Genomic DNA, 21,402 nt, shown 5'->3' with positions numbered 1-21,402 from the left:
GCTAGTTTCCTCAAGGATCACAATGACTCTTGCTTAGACTGTTGCTCTTGTTGGTTAGTGGTAGCTGATTTAAACTGTTGTATTCTATTTGAGTTAATCCTATTTTTTATTGCTTTCTTACAGGTACACCTGCACTTAGAGATTAATGTTGTGTAATTTTAACTTGTTTAACTACATGCTCTTATGGTTTCTTCCCTTTAGCACTATTTTTTGGTTGTTCACAATATGTACTTCTTGTTTTTGACTACCCGCAATGCTGTGGGGCTATCTTGTTGTTATTATCAGTGACCTATGCACTTTGTAAAGTTCTCTCTTGTAAGTCGCTTTGGATAAAAGCGTCTGCTTGATGAATAAATGTAAATGTTACATAAAACAAACTCAAAACTCAACTGTATTTTGCGCCCCCAAAAAAATCTAAAGTAGGCATGGGTCAATGTGTGATTTTGGTGGTAGGTAATGTGATGTTCCGAAGTCTTATGCCAAAACCTGTAATTTTGCGTTTGCGTTAAGACGACACATTTGGCCGTCATCTAAGGATGACAGAAATTGCAGTCTAAACACAGCCGTTTCAAACGTCGCAAGACGTTTGGACCATCTATGCTTGGTTGTTGCCTTTCCATATTCCACAGATGTGTCCCTAAGTACACATCACATGTATCTCCAGTGTGTTTGTGTGTGTGTGTATATATAAACTCCTAAAAAAAAAAGGTTTTAAACGTTATTTCGGTCGATTATTCCTCCCTTTCAATAATACCAATTGGTATTGTATTTTACACAGAGTAGGGATTATCTAATCCACCAAGAAACTCAAAATGAGAGTGAATACGAACAGAAGAAAGGATTAATTTCCAATCCTTTATTCAAAAACAGTACCGACAGTGCAAATTCACAGTGTAATTTTTTTTCAGAATGTGCACAAACAGGCACAACATAAAAAAATAAAATAAAGATTAGCAAGGATTAAGCTATTTTCAGAGATTTGTGATTTTCTATCTTTTTATTTGAAACTTCATTGAAAAAGTAAAGGCTGTGGAAGTATACCAACAATTTTCAAAATGGTATGGGTAGTTTTCACCCGGTCCCTAACGCGACGCTGCAAAGTAGCGTCTTCCGAATGTGAGACGAATGTTGAATATGAAACTAACTTCACCTCGGTCAATTAACACATCTTTTCGACGTTTTTAGTGTGAAATGCACCCACACCTTGGATGACTTAAGTTGACTGATTTCTCCCGTGTTTCAGAACAACGTTACTCAACGTCTCTCCGATGGCCTTTACTCTACCTCCACTCAACTAAACTTTTTTTTTTTTAATACTCAAACATCTCCGCGACTTACTGAGTGGCGTAATAATCGCACGACTCAACGATCGATAATGAAATTTGTTGCCAACGCTTTTAATAATCGATTTAATCGATTTGTTGTTGCAGCCCTAGAAATAACGTTTCCAAACTTTTTTGGAGTGGTTTATGGGTACCTGTGGAGGACTGAGGAGTGTGTGTGTGCGTATATATTTGAGTACCTGTGGAAGACTGTGCGTGTGTGTGTTTGAGCACCTGTGGAGGACTGTGAGAAGTGTGTGTGTGTGTGTGTGTATGAGCACCAGTGGAGGACTGTGTGTGTGTGTGTGTGTGTGTGTTTGAGCACCTGTGAAGGACTGTGAGGCGTGTGTGTGTGTGTGTGTGTGTGTATATGAGCACCAGTGGAGGACTGTGTGTGTATACGAGTGTGCGTACCTGTGGAGGACTGTGTGTGTGTATACGAGTGTGTGATTACCTGTGGAGAACTGTGAAGAGTGTGTTTGTGTGAGTGTATGAGCACCTGTGGAGGACTGTGCGTTGACGTCGGCTCCGTGCACAAGCAGCAGTTTGACGATGTCTACGTAGCCTCCGCTGGCAGCCGCCATCAGAGGCGTGATGTCACCCTTGATGCCCCGGTCCTCCACGTTAGCGTGCATGGCCAGCAGCACCTGCAGGACAACACTACGCCCTCAACTGCTGCGTGTGTCTGTGTTCTACCTGTGCATGTGTTACCTGTGCTATCTCATGGTGTGTATGCATTACCTATACTAGCTCACAGTGTGTATGTGTGTGTGTGTGATTGATTAAGTGTGTGTGTGTTACCTGTGCTAGCTCGTAGTATCCAGCGGAGCAGGCCAGGCTGAGCAGACTCTCTCCCTCCTCTGTGTGCTCGTTGACGCTGCGGCCCTCGTCCAGCAGCTTCCTGACGGCGTTCACGTCTCCATCCGAGCACGCCTCCGCCAAGCTCCGGCTGAAAACAACCAGACTGCTACAGTTACTGGCATTGTAGCAGGACAGACCACCACAGCCACACACACAGTGTGGACACAACTACAGTACACACACACCTGCCTAAAGTACACACACACACACAGAGTAGGGATGTTAATAATTAATCATTAATCAATTGCCTTTATTAACTGATTAGACGGACAATGTTTGTCATCTGCCTTTTTAGGGTAGAAATAGCAGTACCGTATTTTTTGGAAATAAAGCCGCGGGTTATACCCAGATTTTTAAAAAAATATTGTGGTGATGCGGCTTATATTTCAATGCTTCTTATACCATGTTTTTATAACAGAACAACAGTAGAAACCCTTTTTGTGAATGCTATTTCACCTGTTAAGGAGTAGCGTTGCACATGTGATCGCTTGAATGCGGGTCTCACAGCGTAACTTCGCATATATGCAATATCAAACATTCCAACTGAATATTTTCCGATGGACAAAAACTGTGCCACAAAAGCTTTATTATGGCAGCAAAATGTACTAATAAGAAAGGTAACAAGCAACACTAGCATGGTAGTAGCATTGCAACGAGTATTATGCTAGCTAACTTAGCCCTGAAGCTAACTAAAGCTAGCTAGCTACCGTTTCGGAAAAATAACTTACGCTTTGGGGGCCGTCGCAAATATTTAGAACTCACGCGTGTAAAGGTAAATAATTAGTTAATTCCCAGGCAATAAAAAACATACATTACGCACTTATTTTCGTTTTCGAAGCGTGTTACAAAACGGCATGCTGTAAGATCGCCTATAATCGTGCATTGCTTGGTATCATTGTTCCCGTATCAAGTGCGGCCTATATTCCAGTGCGGTTTATACTCAGATTTCTAAACACAGAGCATCCATTCTGGTGGGGTGCGACTTTTAGAAAATGCAGTTTATTTAAAAGAAAATGCAGTAATTGCGCCGGACCCTTTTCACACTGTTCCATTGTTCCGTGATCATGTTGGGTTTTATTTGGCTTATTTGACACACTGGTGTTCAGCATTTTAGCTATGCATCATACATGGCTTGTGGTGTTTTAATAGGGTCAAATTAGGTTGGTGGTGTTGCCCCAAGGGCGTAACCACGCATTCTTTGGGGGGGGTCGTGTCCACCCCAATATTGAGAAAATACCAATCTGTCCCCCCAATATACAGCAGAAAATATGTAAAATATATGTTCTCCTTTTATGAACACTGTCAATGGATCGGTCTCTTGTTTCGTCTTATTTCTTTTCAATTTATTTTCCATTGTTAAGAAAAAACAGGTGTGTGAATCCCCCCTCCTAATTTTACACTTGTGCGATTTAGTTTGAATCCACCTTGCGCCATTCTGCGTTGTCATGGTTAGTTAAAACACTTTTTTGTCAGTCAGTTGAGAGAGAGAACGTGAGAGAGAGAAAGTGAGAGTGAGAAAGTAAGAGAGAAAGTGAGAGAGAGAAAGTGGAGGGAGAGAGAGAGAGCGAGTGAGAGAGAGAAAGTAGTGAGAAAAAGTAGTGAGAGAAAGTGAGAGAGAGAGAAAGTGAGAAAAGTGGAGAGAGATAGTGTGAGAGAGAGAAAGTGAGAGAAAGTGGAGAGAGAGAAAGTGAGAAAGAGTGGAGAGAAAGTGAGAGAGAGAAAGTAGAGAGAGAGAAAGTGAGAGAGAAAGTGAGAGAGAAAGTGAGAGAGAGAGGCAAACAACATAACCTACCAACCCACAACACTGTATCAGTATCTGAATGTGTGTGAGAGAGACCGTGTGTGTGTGTGCGTGTGTGTGTGTGTGTGTGTGTGTGAGACCGTGTGTGTGTGAGACCATGTGTGTCTGTGAGACCGTGTGTGTGTGTGTGAGACCGTGTGTGTGTGTGTGAGACCGTGTGCGTGTGGAATTACCTGTGTGTGTGTGAGATTGTGTGAGTGTGTGTGATTGTGTGTGCGTGCAAGCAGAGAAACATACTTGTCGGCCTGGCTGGCGTTGAGCGTGTTCTCGGCCCTCATGCGTGTGAGTGCGGCGGCAGCCTCGTCCAGGGCACAGCTCACAGAGGAAGTGAGGCGGCGGAGGACCTCGGGGTCTGCAAACGCTTTACCATCGGCAGTGGACAGTTTACCTATCCCTTCAGCACCACACAAACACACACACACACACGGGTCGACAGGTAGACAGACAGGTGGGCAAACAGGCAGCCAGGCAGGCGGGCAGACAAACAGACAGACAAGTGGGCAGACAGACATGTGGGCAGACAGACAGGTGGGCAGACAGACAGGTGGGCAGACAGACAGGTACCATGGCACATTATAGTGCCAGAGTTAGGACCAGGCCAGAGGAAACACATACAGTAAACACACACAGTAAACACATGCAGTAAACACATAGAAAACACACACGCAAGCATAGATTAGCCATGATCACACTACACCACTTCCCCTTCCATTCCTGACCTCAGTCTGAAAGCTAAACCCAACGTAGACATAGATATCGGAGGAGAGTTCTCTGACGTAACAGAGTTAACTGACTGTTTTCATATTTCCAACCATGACCAAGAGAGGCGGATGAACTAGGGAGATAGTCGGCAGGATTAGCCAGTGTGTGACACTGCTAGCTCAGAACTAGTCTAAACAAAAGCACACGCAGGCAATAATACAGACGTACAGTGTAAACACAGAGACAGGGTAGTTACCCCCACACACACACACAGTGTACTAAAGGCCACTGCTGAGTCATGATGGGAGCTGCTGATCCTGTATGGAAATCCATTGTTGATACTAATCTCCCTGCCGGTGCCCTAGCAAGCTAGCTTTCACCAGTGTCATGTGGATTAGACGGGGCTAGCGTGTTAGCGGTTAGCTAACACACCTATATACATTATACTGATATGGGCTAGCCTGATATGTGTCATTTAGCCTCCATGCTCCTATCACTAAGAAAATGATGTGCTAACCTAGCCTCTGCTAACCCTTAGCTAGGCAATAGGTTAGCTGTGTTACCATGGCTAGGCTAGCCATTGCAAGGCTGGCTAACTCATACGCTCACCATGCCGTTTCACATAAAACCAGCATCCACAGCATGCACATGAACCATGTCACACAGGCATAAAGCATACTCTTCTGATCATTCTGACTGGTAAACTGGTCGCCAGCCCTGAGTTCTACTGTTATGCTGGTCACCAGGCCTAAGTATAACTAGGGTAGTTATTGATCATCTACTGGTCAGTGGGCTACTGACAGACAAACCAGGAAGCAGGTGACCTTCCATCACCAAAACACAACAGAAGGTAGGGCCAGTAAAAAATAACCCTGGCCAGCAGGGATTTGAGGGTCTATTCTGAGCACAAGCTTTCCATATAAAGGTATTTCACTCTGTATTGCAAGCCAAGTCTATACACTGTATCCTCTGCTAGGCTAAACACACTCCCTCGACTGACAGGAGTGCTAGCAACACGTGTATGTGTGTGTATGCGTTCAGTACCGGCGGCCTCCAGCAGGGCATCCAGGCGGGCCTGTGTTTCTGGATCCACCGTCCTGAGGTCAGCTCCATCCGCAGCGCTGGACAGCAGGAGTTCAGAGGCTGTCTTCAACATGGGGTTGTCCAGGTCGTCCTGGTCCAGGATGAACGACTCCACCTGGTGGATGGGAGGAACAACAGGAGGAAGGAAGGAAATTGAAAAAAACAGTCAGGTGATGTTTTGAAAACCTGTGTATTATCTTTACCAGGAACTGGTCAGCTAGTGCCAGGCTAGCTAGGTTTTAGAAGAGCACTGCCGACTACCAAAATCAGTGAAAGACAACGTGTAAGGACCCGAAACAGAAGGAACAGAAATTTGGACGAGAACAGTTGGCTCAAAGTCACTACTTACAGAAATGAGTACTCACCATGCCATATGATTAATAATTGTACCCAATTAAAACACATACTTCTTCAACAAACATCATAATGCAAGTTGCAAAATCCACTTGTGTTTTGTTTCTACACCAAATACAGTACAGAGTACAGTATAGCAGTCAAGGGCGTACATTACTGTACTATGACGAGTAACTTACTTAACCCACTCAGAGGAATGGATCTCCAAGCACATTACCAGGCCAGAGGTGAGATAATTGTCCCACCAGGGCACCAACCACAAAGTTCTAACAGCTCCCGTGCCACGCCCCCTGCCCCGCCCCCCTGGTGGTTGCCAGGAGACAGAGTGGTGCTTAGGGTCTGAGCCTGGGTGGATTTGCAGTCGCTAAGCACCAAGAGCTCAGCTCAACCCGCTTGCTCTCTCGTTCCTTCTCTCTTTTCCCCTCTCTGTCTTTCTTCCTCCCTCACTTTTCACTTATCGCTCCCCATCTCTCCGTTTCCACCTGTCCTTCCCTCTCCAGCTCTTCATCAATCTCTTTCTCTCCATAAATCTCATCCCCCTCTCTCAACCTCTGCCAGTGTGACCTTGACCTGCATCCACCTGTTGCTGAAAGGGCAGTCCAGCCCTCTATTACTCCTGCTGGACACCAAACACGGACAAGCACACACCACAAGTAGACAGGGCTTTTACATTACAAACGCTTACTTTAAGTGCACTGGATCTGGCTTCCCAAGAGGAAAGCCCTTCACCTCCCTGCCCACCCTGCCTTCGAGAGGATGCTAAATCGAGCACACCTAAAGTGCTTGAAGGTAAAGATAAGGGGGCGGTCCCCTGAAGCTCCTCAGGGTGGGGAGGCTCGTGTCAACGGCAGACAGACCGACAGCAGCTTCCTTGACAAGAACAATGTGTGTGCGAGTGTGAGACCACAGGAGTAGACCTGAGTTTAAGTATCACAATCTGTTCACGCACAAAAACACAGGACTGCCAGACATCTCGACACGAGAGTTCATCTTGAATGCAGATAAGATCAGACGGGTCTTGGTCCCCAGCTGGATGATGTCACTGATCTACTCCCCCCCCCACCCCCGAGTATTCCCATCATGAACTGACCCCGGGCACAACAGGAGGGAGGGAAGAAATGAGAGAGGAGAAAGAGTGTGAGGGAGAGAGTGAGAGAAAGACGTAGGGTGTGGTCAACAACAGCAATTCTCCCATGTTAATTTTTCTTTCACAAAAATCTCTTTGGGGAGAAAAAAAAGAATGAAACGAATGCGGTGGTGAGCGTAATTGAAACCATATTGAAACATTGTTGTTGGAGAGCACGCAGCAGGGTGAAAACCAGGCTGGAGGCTGGGAGTGAAGCTGGGGCAGAGGCTGAAAGTGGGGCTAGGGATTGAATAAGGCTGGGGCTGAGGCTAGGGCTGAGGCTGGGGCTGGAGACTAGCGATGGGGTTAAGGCTGGGAGAGAGAGACACAGAAGCTGGATTGAAACAGAGTAAGTGTAGCGCAGCAGACGTGAAAACAAGTGACTCATTACTTCATCCATGTGTCTCAATGGGTGTGTGTGCGTGAGAAAGTGGGTGTGCGTGAAAGAGGGAGAGTACATTCAAGTTATAGACTTGACCCTACACCAGATACTACCTAAAACAAGACAGTTCTGTCATATTCCAGTTAGTTCTCTACTAGACCATGCCCCTGGAGCAGCTCCTTTCAAAACATCTCTCTCTTTTCCGTGAGGAGCACATGGAACAACAATGGCATTCCACGCCTAAACAGCCTTTTCATCCAGCTTTACTCATTAGCTATGGTTGTTTAAAGCTCTCTGCAGGCCCTGTCCAAAATGTTCAAATATTGGCACGCCTCCCACACCCTTGCGCTAGTGTGGTCACCCTAGCGTGTTGCTGCAGTTCCCGTGCTCACCTGTGCCATCTAATCTCAATAGCACACTTCCCTCCACTGTACTTAACCGAGGAAAACATCAACATGGTATCCTGTGATTGGCTAGGAGGCTGAACAGAGTCAGAGTCCACATTAATAACAATGAGGTTGAACCTGAAGACAGCCACAAGCCGCTGCGTTTCCAACACACCAACACTTCTATTATTGAGTAGCAACGTCTCCTGAGCACCTGAAGCCTGAGACACAGACACACACACACACATTTACCAACACAGCTCAGGCACACATCACAATCCCCACATAAACAGCCAACACACACTCACACACACACAGTAGGGTAGCAGGAGCAGCAGCAGCAGCAGAGGGTGTGAAGGCAGACTGCAGTCTAGGAAGTTCTCTGGTGTCTGGTTAGGAAAGACTGAATAAGGCAGGTCAGTGTGAAGCCCAAACACGCTGGTCTTTCAGTGTCAACATCTCCAGTTCTCTCCTCTCACCAACGTAAACAAGCACGACATCGCTGCTGTACCTACATTTAACAAAAACTAGATTTTTAACACCAAGTATTTTCTCAAAGAACTCTGTATGCTTCTGGGTTACTGGCCGTTGGTTACATGAACTGCGTGTCCATCGATGGCTTTCTGGCTACTTAGCCGCTTAATCTGGGCGAGTCTGTAATGACAGCTGAATTTACAAACTGGACTGACGGCCCTTTTAATGAGGACGTGGGCACTGATGAGTACGCTGACATGCCAAGTGTGAATATTAACCAATTTGATAATACTTAAAATGGTAAGGTGGTTTTCTTGATAAATTGCATCTGCTTTCCACGTTATCCATCTATATTTCAGCTATTCACAGCTATGCCATGCACCGGCTGAAACTTGTGGCTTTCCTTGCTAACTAAATATCAGTTGAACTGCGACGTGCACTTGCTAGTCTAGCTAGGCTAGGTAGCTTACTAAATTGCTAACATTAGCTGGCTAGGCCTGGGATAGAAGCCTCCGACAGAGCTAGCATTGCAAGCTAACTTGGCTAGCTTGCAAAATACTGTTGTTCTTAAGCCAAATTGCGTAATAAACCCCTTACTTAAGATCCAGGTGTGCCGACCAGCTATACAGGAAATGTTACAGATCGGAAAATTACTCAATATTCTGATAACATTTTGTTTTGAACAGTTAGTGTTATCGTCGAAGGAGACAATCTTTGGCAATATTAACATTAGTTAGCTGAACTAGCTAGCTCGCTCGTTGGCAGTGGTTAGCTAGCTAGGATAGCATGAAGCTACACGGGCTAGTCTCGTAGTACTCGAGTCGTAGCTACTAGTATTAGTTGTCTGAAAGGCTCACCTCAGATACCTCGTCTTCGTCGCTACCAGATCCATGTCCAGAGGAAAGTACTGCGGCCGCAGCGAGTTTAAAGTCGAGTCTGTCTGCTACGGGTCCACCAGCCTCGCCAAACAAGCGGACTTTCTTTCCACCGACGCCGATACCTAGGCCCCCAAGTCCGGCTCCTGATGTGGCCCCGACCCCCATTCCTACGGCAGGGGAACGCGGAGTCACCGAGTCAATCTCGTCCTCAAAGCCGTCCGTCAGCATTGCTGTCCCGGCTACTGCATCCTGCATACTTCACTGTATAAATTGTGTACCAATAGTAGCAACGTTGTCTTTAACTTTCTTTGAGGTTGGACTGTATTTAGATATTATAGTTACACTTCAGAAAAATCCTGTAACTCTCCTGAAGCGAGAAGAGCTTCTCTTTCCCCCAAGCCATTAACTTTCTAACAACCTAACTTACTTCGTCCCAGTTCTCCGTTTACCCACCTCTATTTGGTTTCTATACACGCTATTGGCCAGACCATCCAAACAGTGAAAAACGGTTGGCCTAAATGAATGCGTGTCAAGGCAAGGCAAGCGACGTCAAGATAGGTTTACGAGAGGGCTTGGCGATTAATGCTTGGCAAGTTGATGATTGGGCCCTTGCCTGCCTGTCATGAAGTGAAGTCCCACCCCTAAGATAACATCTTTATTGATAAATACAGGCGTTATGTAGAATTAGGTCGAAGATCAATAGAAGTTAGGGGTTGGTGTTTGTTTTTTCAACAAAAAAACAAGCAAACAACCTTACACACAATATCTCCATGCTGGCACTATGAGTACGAGCCAAGATTAATTGGTAAGTTTTCAAGCAATGTGGTAATAGCAATTTAAAAAGATCCCCAAGGCCATGACGTGACAAATAAAACTGTACAACTAAAGTGGTTGACATACAAAAGAATGTATGGCTGTAATGAAAGAACATGGCATGTTCTTTCATTACATGATCCACTTGTGCTTAGACGAATGCTTCATTGAAATAGATGTGGAATCTTCAAGTTTATGAAATGCCATGGTTTATTGTTCAACAGATTTTCAGGACTCAATATCAAGCATTGTTTTTCTGCGCTGGACAATCTGTAAACATGTTTGAATCAATTTCCACAAGATCATAACTGTAACATTTTGTACAAAAATCAAAAAGAAAATTGGGAAAAACAACAACAACACATTTAATGTTTAAAAAGTCAAGAATATGTACAATTCCAACCTCTATTGATAACATATACAATGTCATGTTATAATAACAAGGAAACTTTGCAATCCCCCACTTAAACCTGACATTTCACTACTACTAAAATCACTTAACTTCAAGTAGACCTGCGAACGCAGTTTGCTCCACATTAATAGAGGGTGAGGGAGGTAGACTGAGAGGAGAGACAAGGTTGTGCTGTAAGGTTGGAATGTGGGATAGTCTATGTTACAAGATGTTGATGGCCAAAGGAGAAAAGGGTGTAAATAGAGTAGTGATAGGGAGCTTCATCATGTGTTTTGTGACAGTTGTCAACCAGAGGTTTAGTTATGTCAGCAGGTCAACAGATGAGGTGGTGTTGTCTCATTGTATGGAGGTCGAGATGGAGCAGTCTCATTGGGTGGAGGTGAAGATGGAGGGTTATTATTAGGTGGAGATGGAACAGTCTCATTGAGTGGAGGTGAAGATGGAGGGTTATTATAAGGTGGAGGTGAAGATGGAACAGTCTCATTGGGTGGAGGTGAAGATGGAAGTGGCGTTCTCACTGGGTTTGATAGTGTGTCTTTGTCCCAGGTCACAGAGTACTCAGGAACTCCTTGACCTGTGAACAAACACAGGAAAACAACATGGTGGTGAGTACCTGACAACCCAGCAGGAGCTGGTATTGCTGGCATGCTGGTTATGGAGTGAATAACCTGGGGCCTCCCTTGGTCATTTATACATTTGGACGTCACAGCCCAACAACCCGGCTCCGGCCCCACCTTCCTCTTTCACCACCTACTTCCCTCACCTCCACACTCCTCTCCCTCCCCCACACTCGTATTCCTCTACTCCTCAACCTCTTCCCGCCTCCAGCCCCCCCCCCCCTTCTTCCTCTACCTCCTCCACCACTAACCTTATCTATAGTAGCCTCCTGCTTGATGCGATTGTTCTTGAAGTCCTCGTTCACATCCAGGATCAGGATGGGGATGTCCTTCAGGTACTCAAAGTCGACCCTGGGGAGACAGACGGGGGAGGCAACATGTTAGCTGCTCCACCCTGGACATCGACCCAGAGAGAGGAGGTAGCATGTTAGCTGCTCCAGTGTCACACTAACCTGGGAGCCAGTCCTGACTACCTGGGTGAAAGACCAATTCAGTGCAACCTCCCACCCATTTACATTTAGTCATTTAGTAGACGCTCTTATCCAGAGCGACTTACAGAAAGTACAGGGACAATCCCCCGAGGCAAGTAGGGTGAAGTGCCTTGCCCAGGGACACAACGTCATTTGTCACGGCTGGGAATCGAACCTTCTGATTGGTAGCCCGATTCCCTAACCGCTCAGCCATCTGACCCCCCCCCACACACACACACAGACACACACACATGAAAGTACATGAAAGTCCCGTACATGATAGCTGTAACAGCAGAAGCAACATCAGGATTTATTACTGTGGAGACAGGGAGCCTTACTGTGTGTAGACAGGGACTATTACTGTGGAGACAGGGACTATTACTGAGGAGACAGGGACTCTTACTATGGAGACAGGGACCCTTATTGTGTGGAGACAGGGACCCTTACTGTGTGGAGACAGGGACTATTACTGTGTGGAGTAAGATACTCTTACTGTGGAGACAGGGACTTACAGTGTGGACAGGGACCCTTACTGTGTGGACACAGGGACTATTACTGTGGAGACAGGGACCCTTACTGTGTGGAGACAGGGACCCTTACTGTGTGGAGACAGGGACTATTACTGTGGAAACAGGGACCCTTACTGTGTGGACACAGGGACTATTACTGTGGAGACAGGGACCCTTACTGTGTGAAGACAGGGACCCTTACTGTGTGGAGACAGGGACTATTACTGTGGAAACAGGGACCCTTACTGTGTGGAGACAGGGACCCTTACTGCGTGGAGACAGGGACTATTACTGTGGAGACAGGAACTATTACTGTGGAGACACAGACTCTTACTGAGGAAACAGGGACCCTTACTGTGTGGAGACAGGGACTATTACTTTGGAGACAGGGACCCTTACTGTGTGGAGAAAGGTACTATTACTGTGGAGACAGGGACTTTTATTGTGGAGACAGGGACCCTTACTGTGTGGAGACAGGGACTATTACTTTGGAGACAGGGACTCTTACTATGGAGACAGGGACCCTTATTGTGTGGAGACAGGGACCCTTACTGTGAGGAGACAGGGACTATTACTGTGTGGAGTAAGATACTCTTACTGTGGAGACAGGGACTTACAGTGTGGACAGGGACCCTTACTGTGTGGACACTGGGGATACATACTGTGTGGTGCGATGGTGGAGCCAGCACTCGTGTTTGTAGTGGAGCTGCTCCAGGTATTCCAATGGAATCCCTTGCTCCTCTTCCCGTCCTCGCAGGTGCAGCCTCTGCATGCACCTCTGATACACGCGTACAGACACGCACGCACACACGTGTACAGAGACACACACACACACACAAACGCACGCATACATGTGTGCAAGCACACAGACACACAATTGAGACAACGGAGAGACAGAAGTCAAACACAAGTCCAATTGGCGTATTGGTAAATGTTATGTGGTATTTGAGAGGTCAAGGCAAGATGGCAGCTTTAACTCAGGCACTGCGTCTAGACAATTCTCCACAAGTGCATGACAGGGAAGGAGGTCCAGAATTTCTGACTCAGGACAGTGATGGGAACGATAGATCAAGGAGACAAGTCGACTGATTACCAGGCCCAAATGGAATACGCGGGCGCAGAATTCCTACGAAAACCCTCGGATTTTCAAGTAGAACTAATTGGTCTGAGGCAAAATGTAAATACACTTTTCAACTCATATTACATCTCTATTAGTTAAAAGTTAGCCAAAAATACTAAGAATTGAAAAGGAAACACTTATTGACCCAAATTACATCAAGAGACAGGGCCGGGGAGTTTTCAGACGATCTTTATGAGGATGGATCAATACTTTTTTGCAAAGTCTGTCAACATTCAATCGACCATATTTGCCGTCAAACTGTTGTGGAACATCTTCGGTCGCTCCGACATAAGAACAGGAATGCTAGCGGAATTCCGCAGTTTTTCAGTCTGAATAACCGCAGAAAATGTGAAAAAAATCTGCGTATTCCGTTTGGGCCTGCTGATTACCCATGAGCCTTTGCGTATTATGCGGCGGTAAACTGCTCATGCACGCTAACATGGTGCCAGCTCTGGCAAACGATCAACATCACTGGTTGTCATCATTTATAACTTCTCTAGAATAAAAACCTTTCTATAACAAATTGTGATAACTAGGTTTTACGATCAATCACATATTTTAAGAAGCAACACTTAGCGCTTCGCTCACTTAGGGTCCCACTGAAATCAGAACATTCTCGTGGTCTCAACCTGGACGTATACCCTCCAGGGGGAAGGGCTCCCTGCAGGGTGCTTACCTGGGGGTCCGCCCTCAGGTAGATCATGGCATCCAGCTCGATCTGGCTCTCAAACTGGGCCAGGAGCCAGCTGTGCCAGTCCTGGTAGACGGCCCACTCTGTCTCATTCAGGTCCCCACACTCAAACAGGTTGGAGGCAAACACATACCTATGGAGACAAGAGGTAGCCACCAACAGACATGATATATTTGATCATTTTGTGTCTTTTAAGGTGTTAGTGAATGTACAGAATGAACATAATGTATTTAGTAAATGGACAGCATACTGTACGTCTGTCTTTTAATGGAAGGCAATGCCAAAGAAAGAATACTATCCATCCTGGATGGACAATAAAGTTATTATAAAATTGGTATATTCTATTTTGATTTTGGTGGGTTCTGGGGTCTCAGAGGAGTCTCTCTGTGGCTTGACACATTGTGTACACACACTTGTAGTTTGTGATTGAATCTTTATAAACTAGCAAAATCTCAAATTATATACAGTGCCCTCCAAAAGTATTGGAACAGTGAGGCCAATTCCTTTATTTTTGCTGTAGACTGAAAACATTTGGGCTTGACATCAAACGATGAATGTGAAACCAGAGATCAACGTTTCAGCTTTTATTTCCAGGTATTTACATCAGGATCTGATGCACAAATTAGAAAATATCACCTTTTTGTTCGAACCCACCCATTTGTCACGTGAGCAAAAGTATTGGAACATATGACTGACAGGTGTGTTTTGTTGCCCAGGTGTGTCCTATTACATACATTATTCAATCAATAAATACCACTGAATGTCTACACTCAGGTTCAGATTGGGTAAGATAGGTTTTGTCTATGCAGACTGTATTCAGAGGTGAAAACAACATGAAAACCGGAGCGCTGTCTTTGGGTGAAAAACAAGCAATTGTGAGTCTTAGAGAAGATGGAAAATCAATCAGAGCCATTGCAGAAACAATGGCCATAGCCAGTACAACCATTTGGAATGTCCTGAAGAAGAAGAAAACTACTGGTGTACTAAGTAACAGACGTCGAACAGGTAGACCAAGGAAAACATCAGCAGTTGATGACAGAAACATTGTGAGAGCTGTAAAGAAAGACCCTAAAACAACTGTTAGTGAGATCAGCAACAACCTCCAGATGGCAGGAGTGAAGGTATCACTATCTACTGTTCGCAGAAGACTTCATGAACAAAAGTACAAGGGCTACACCAGAAGATGCAAACCACTCATTAGCAAGAAGAATAGGAAGGCCAGGCTGGAATTTGCCAAAAAGTCCAGAGATGAACCTCAAAAATTCTGGGACAAAGTTTTATGGACTGATGAGACAAAGATTAACTTTTACCAAAGTGATGGAAAGGCTAAAGTTTGGAGAAAGAAAGGAACTGCTCATGATCCCAAACACACAAGCTCATCTGTGAAACACGGTGGAGGTAATGTCATGGCTTGGGCTTGCATGGCTTCTTCTAGGACGGGCTCATTAATCTTCATTGAGGATGTAACACATGATGGCAGCAGCAAAATGAACTCGGAAGTCTACAGAAACATTTTGTCTGCCAATTTAAGGAAAGATGCAACCAAACTGATTGGCAGAGCCTTCATCATGCAGCAAGATAACGACCCAAAACACACTGCCAAAACAACAAAGGAGTTCATCAGGGGCAAGAAATGGAAGGTATTAGACTGGCCAAGTCAATCTCCAGACTTAAACCCTATAGAGCATGCATTTTACCTGCTTAAGAGGAGACTGAAGGGAGGAACCCCACAAAACAAACAACAACTGAAAGAGGCTGCAGTGAAAGCCTGGGAAAGCATCAAAAAGGAAGAATGCAAAAGTTTGGTGACGTCAATGGGTCACAGACTTGCTGCAGTTATTGAAAGCAAAGGATTTGCAACTAAATATTAAGTCTTATTCACTTAAATATGTTTTAAGTATATCTGTTCCAATACTTTTGCTCACATGACAAATGGGTGGATTCAAACAAAATGTGATATTTTCTTAGTTGTGCATCAGATCCTGATGTAAATACCTGGAAATAAAAGCTGAAACGTTGATCTCTGGTCTCACGTTCATTATTTGATGTCAAGCCCAAATGTTTTCAGTCTACAGCAAAAATAAAGGAATTCGCCTCACTGTTCCAATACTTTTGGAGGGCACTGTATATATCAAATAATATACTGTATTTCACAGGTTCACACCCGTTACACTTATGTGTAACGGGCGTGAACCTGTGAAACTCACTCCTCAGGTATGTAGTGGGCTACCCGCATCAACGAATAGCTAGCTTTTCTTTGGCATAGCTGGTAGTGGTCGCGCTTGGCAAGTCAGAGGTCATGCGTTCGAGCCCAGCAATGGGCGAACAACACCTTGTAGTGACGGAGCGTGGCTACGTCCGTTACATCCCGTCACATTGGTGCGGTGACCCGGATTCACGAGGTTGGTACTAGCTAACCACCAGAGTGAATTTCAGAAGGGTGAATGTAACGGGTGTGAACCTGTGAAACTCACTCCTCAGGTATGTAGTGGGCTACCCGCGTCAATGAATAGCTAGCTTTTCTTTGGCGTAGCTGGTAGTGGCAAGTCAGAGGTCGTGCGTTCGAGCCCAGCGAGTGGCGAACGACACCTTGTAGTGACGGAGCGTGGCCACGTCCGTTACATACCGTCACATAAGTATAGTTAGGTCCATAAATATTTAGACAATTACACAATTTGTGTTTTTTTATTAGAATAAAAATGGGCTTCAAGTGCAGTCTCTCAGCTTCAATTTGAGGGTATTCATATCCAAATTGGAGGGTTTATGAATTACAGCTCTAGCCCCGTTTTTCAAGGGACCAAAAGTAATCGGACAATTGACACAAAAGCTGTTTCATGGACAGGTGTGGGCTTTTCTTTGTTATTTTCTTAATCAATTAAGCAGGTAAAATGTCTGGAGTTGATTCCAGGTGTGGTATTTGCATTCGGAAGCTGTTGCTGTGAACTCACAACATGCGGTCAAAGGAGCACTTAATGCAAGTAAAACAGGCCATCATTAAGACCGATATATGCTTCTGCGTTTTTCGAAAAACGGACACATGGGAACGCCCTCGTCTCCGTGGATCGCCCTCTACGAACTCTCCGTCAGCCCTCGGAGAGCCTCGGAGAGCCTCGGAGAGCCTCGGAGAGCCTCGGAGAGCCTCGGAGAGCTTGACGTGCACCTCCTAAATTTTCTAACTATCCGTCGTAGCTACGGAGAGCCAGAGCCATAGAAAAAGCTTTTCTATGCTTTTTCTATGGCTCTGCGGAGAGCTACGGAGAGCTACGGAGACCCCCTTGGCTGTGATTGGTCAGTATTAAGAACCGCTTGCGTCAGGGGCGGGGTTGCCGTGATAGCAGGACGAACATAATCCTTTGACCGCCATTGTTTGTAAAGTTTTTACAATTCATATTTCAGCTAAACGGTACATGTAAATCAGCATCTGAATTAAAATGTGACGAGAAATGGGAAGTGTAGTTGCTGAAAATGTGCGTATTTTATTGATGAAACGGTTAATTTGTACATTTGCTCCGACTTCTCGGTAACCTAGGTAAATAAACACTCAACGACGTCTAAACAAAAAACCGTTGCGCCACCTACTCTTCTGGCGATGAATTGTTTTCAGCACCCACAGCCTACGGAAAAAACAAACGCAGTCTATCCGTCCGTATCCGTGCGTATCCGTGCGTATCCGTGCGTATCCATGCGCCCGCCCATCCGTAAACGGAGACGCAGAAGCATATTTCGGCCTTTAGGCTGCTAAAAAAAATACAAATCCTTCAGAGATTGCAGGAACATTAGGAGTGGCCAAATCAACAGTTTGGTACATTCTGAGAAAAAGAATGCACTGGCAAGCTTGGCAATTAAAAAGGCCTGGACGTCCAAGTAAGGCAACAGTGTATGGAAGCAAATCGTGACCAAAATTCAAATGAAAATGCATTTCCAGAAATGCATTTTCATTTTAAGAATGTGGCTGCATTATTTGACTCATAAATCAAATTAGTATTCAATCATCCTATTTGCATTTTCATTTTCTTCTTTAAGACTGCTCATTCTTTCCCTTAATTAAAATGAAAACGAAAAAGACGTTTGAAATTTAATTTTCAAAATATGCCCCAGCAAATAGATACCAAAATTCAATTTGAAATGTAAAATTTGAAAATGAAAATGCATTTCCAGAAATGCATTTTCATTTTAAGAACGTGGCTGCAAAATCGTGAACACAATTCAAATTCAACTGCATTTCCAGAAATGCATTTTCATTTTCAAGAACGTGGCTGCAAAATCGTGACCACAATTCAAATGCATTTCCAGAAATGCATTTTCATTTTAAGAACGTGGCTGCAAAATCGTGACCACAATTCAAATTCAAATGTATTTCCAGAAATGCATTTTAATTTTAAGAATGTGGCTGCATTATTTGACTCATAAATCAAATTAGTACTGATTAGTACTGAGCGGACATTGCATTTTCATTTTCATGTTCTGCCCGCAAAGAACTGCCCATAATTCGAAAACGAAAATGCATTCTGAGCGGCGCAGTAGAGTGACGTCAGTAGCCGCTCTTCTTCAGCTCCCTGCTGACCGAGCTACCCATCTTGTTCGGTAGGGGGCGGTGTGCACATACGCATTGCATTACATGGCAAATGTGCCGGGAAATTGATTGAATTGCCGGGTCTTTAGAGGACGCATCACAGATCATGGCGCTCCCTCAAATTGTGCAGACACTGATAGAATTAGCTGAGCTGGTAGAAACTAATAATATATCTGAGTCTGATGCCCGTGACCGAGTAGAACAAGTCACAGAGAGCTTGGCTGCATACTCTGCCGTCACAGAGGTACACATTAATGAGGTTGCCATAGTAAACCTCTCTTCAGTCCTGGAACGGCTGGATGCTGTGGAGCCTCAAATGGGACGGGGACGACCAACCATCCACATCCCGTTCGAGTCCATTGAAAACTATTTATTGTCCTTGCATTCCACACTTCAAGCAGTCGTTACCTGAAAAGGATTCTTAACAAAGTATTAAAAAGTAAAATTGTATTAATGGTTAAGATCATTTATCCAATTACTTTTGAGCCCCTGAAATAAAGGGAATGTGTATAAAAATGGTTGCAATTCCTAAACGTTTCATACAATATTTGTGTTCAACCCATTTAAGATTATTTTATGTTTATTATATGTTAACTGTATGCACCTGCCCACCAAAGTAAACTCCTTGTTTGTGTACACTTACTTGGCAATTAGATTTCATTCTAATTCTGACCTGAATTAAATCTGAAAGTCTGTAATTTAATTGCATCGCTGTTATTTAATCTCAAGTCCATTGTGGTGGTAGCCTGACGTTGTCATACTCATAATTCTAGTCAGAATATGAGTCTGAAAACTCTCCGTTTTCGGCTGTGACAACGGGGCGTGTTTCAACCGAACTCGTAAAACAAATGCCTCTTCGCTCAATTGGATAGACCTACAACCAATCAGAGCAACGTAATATGTTGTTTGTTGAAAACGAATTAAACCCAAGCGCTCTTTCGTGACGTTGTTGATTACGTTACTGTTGATCATCTGTCCATCATCGTATAAAGCCCCCCCTTGCAATTTCATTGGTCCGTCCCGATTTAGGTTTTCTGTAGTTGTCCCCAATACGAGACCCTCCAGACCCAACTTCCCGAACAAATTTTTTTGTGGTTGTGGGCGGGGAGAAGTTGGGCTGGCAGCCAGGCTATTGTGGTGGCATACAAAGCCAAAATTATGACAATGATGTCACTCTCCAAATATTTATGGACCTAACTATATACACACACACACACACACACACAAACACGTGCTAGAGTAACAGTGAGAGCAGTGACAACTACAGCTCAGGTAGCTGCAGAGTGATGTATGGTGATGGGAGCAGCCATGCCGGACTTGGCCGCACCTGTCGCTGTAGACGGAGCGCTCAAAGAACTGCACGGGGCTCTCTGCCTGGAGCAGCTTGGCGGAGGGGGCCTGCAGTTGGGAGCGGACTCGGCTGAGGCAGGCGTAGCTCTGGAAGGTGTAGGACCAGCGGCTGGGCTTGTCGTACAGCATCTGGAGCAGGTTGCCTCCGCTCTTCTGAGAAGTGCTCAGTTCCTGCGGGAAATGAGGAAGACATGGTGATCAGGGGCCGGGTCTCGAGCATACACACACCAGACATACACATGCACCAGACACATACACACACACACACACCAGGGGCAAAAGGACCAGACACACACTCTCTCTAGACAAACACCAGGCATACAAATGCACAACAGACATACGCACACCACACACTGCATACATGAACACAGCATTCATACACAAAGACTATATACATAGTCACGCAGAATCAATAAAAAAATATATGCAGTCTTCAGTACAACGGTCTGTCACATTGTCTGCCTCACACACACAGATATGTGTGTGTGAAATCCTTAGGGAAATGCAGTCTGCATGATGTACAGTTTAGTACCTCGTAATCGTTTTCGGTATTCTGAATGTTGCACCATTTTCCAATCGGCTCCGGAATCACCCCCCACTCCTCGGAGGCTTTCTCTAACAGCCGCACGAAGGTGGACTTTCCCGCAGCTAAAACACACACAAATGCACAATCATACTTCTAGGTGTATAGATTTTCCCAATAGTTATTTGTCATAAATGACAAGTAATCAAAGCACTTGGGTTGTTGTCAGTGCAGCTCATAGGCGGAAATCCCAGGGGGGACAAGACCCCCTCATCCTGGGAAAAATATGATTTGTCCCTTCCAATAAATCACTGTAAACATAAGGAAATTTCAATAATGTTAATAATATACGTTTCACATATTACGTTATAGGCTGTGTGTTACAGCAGTAATTTGTGTGTCCCCTTCAGGAATTGCTCTTGAGAAAATGTCAAATAATTGCCCCCCCAAAAAAATTGATAGCAGAAATTCGCCACTGGTGAAGCTGTCGGAAATACAAGGTTTGAACAGATTTGGCGCCAACGCTGATATGGAGGGAAATTAGCAGATTAAGTTTGACACCTTCCAGCAGCATTTACACGCACACAACTATGAAGGAGAGGACAGCCAGCTAGATAACATTAGTTGTTAATTGTTGTTAACTTGACCTGTTTCCTGTATATCGATCAACTTATTGATCAACTTTAGATAGGACACAAGACAGATGGTTGTGAAGTTTAGAAACTCACCAATATTTCCTTCAATTGATATTTTCTTGGTTCTCTTTTCAAAGCTGTTGTTTAAGCTTGAACATACTCTTTTAGGGGGGGTTGCCATTCTGACGGACACTTACACAAGTATTAAAGAAGCACGCGAGATCAGAAATTAAACTTTCAGTGTTTTTTTCCTAGGGCAGGACTATACCTCAGGTTGCCATGTTTTCAAGAACAACCCTATCTGTGTTATTTTATATTGA

The 21,402-nt window shown here is 44.7% G+C and overlaps 2 protein-coding genes across 13 annotated transcripts in view; both read right to left on the bottom strand.

The window, feature by feature from the left end:
• ankhd1 (ankyrin repeat and KH domain containing 1) overlaps nucleotides 1-9,804 on the bottom strand; it is a 38,591-nt gene extending 28,787 nt beyond the window's left edge. For 7 of the 12 annotated variants that reach the window (XM_047043287.1, XM_047043285.1, XM_047043286.1 and 4 more), the window contains exons 1-5: nucleotides 9,349-9,803; nucleotides 5,731-5,884; nucleotides 4,222-4,378; nucleotides 2,124-2,286; nucleotides 1,822-1,969 (exon numbers count right to left, since the gene is read on the bottom strand). In XM_047043287.1, the coding sequence (XP_046899243.1) occupies nucleotides 1,822-1,969; nucleotides 2,124-2,286; nucleotides 4,222-4,378; nucleotides 5,731-5,884; nucleotides 9,349-9,624 (898 nt within the window). In that variant the 5' untranslated portion in view covers nucleotides 9,625-9,803. Of the gene's footprint in view, nucleotides 1-1,821; nucleotides 1,970-2,123; nucleotides 2,287-4,221; nucleotides 4,379-5,730; nucleotides 5,885-9,348 lie in introns of all 12 variants that reach the window. The other 5 variants (XM_047043291.1, XM_047043292.1, XM_047043297.1 and 2 more) reach the window with 3 other exon arrangements.
• Nucleotides 9,805-10,383: 579 nt separating this feature from the next.
• On the bottom strand, nucleotides 10,384-21,343 carry zgc:110540 (deoxynucleoside kinase). Its single transcript, XM_047043136.1, has 7 exons — nucleotides 21,176-21,343; nucleotides 20,457-20,572; nucleotides 19,902-20,095; nucleotides 13,987-14,134; nucleotides 12,853-12,968; nucleotides 11,463-11,562; nucleotides 10,384-11,168 (listed from the first exon to the last, which is right to left on the bottom strand). Exons 1-7 carry the CDS (start codon nucleotides 21,261-21,263, stop codon nucleotides 11,142-11,144), a joined length of 789 nt encoding a protein of 262 aa, XP_046899092.1. The 5' UTR covers nucleotides 21,264-21,343; the 3' UTR covers nucleotides 10,384-11,141.
• Nucleotides 21,344-21,402: the final 59 nt, after the last annotated feature.

This window comes from Hypomesus transpacificus, chromosome 20 (assembly GCF_021917145.1).
Source record: "Hypomesus transpacificus isolate Combined female chromosome 20, fHypTra1, whole genome shotgun sequence".
Classification (NCBI taxonomy): domain Eukaryota; kingdom Metazoa; phylum Chordata; class Actinopteri; order Osmeriformes; family Osmeridae; genus Hypomesus; species Hypomesus transpacificus.
This window is presented reverse-complemented; position numbering and strand designations above follow the sequence as displayed.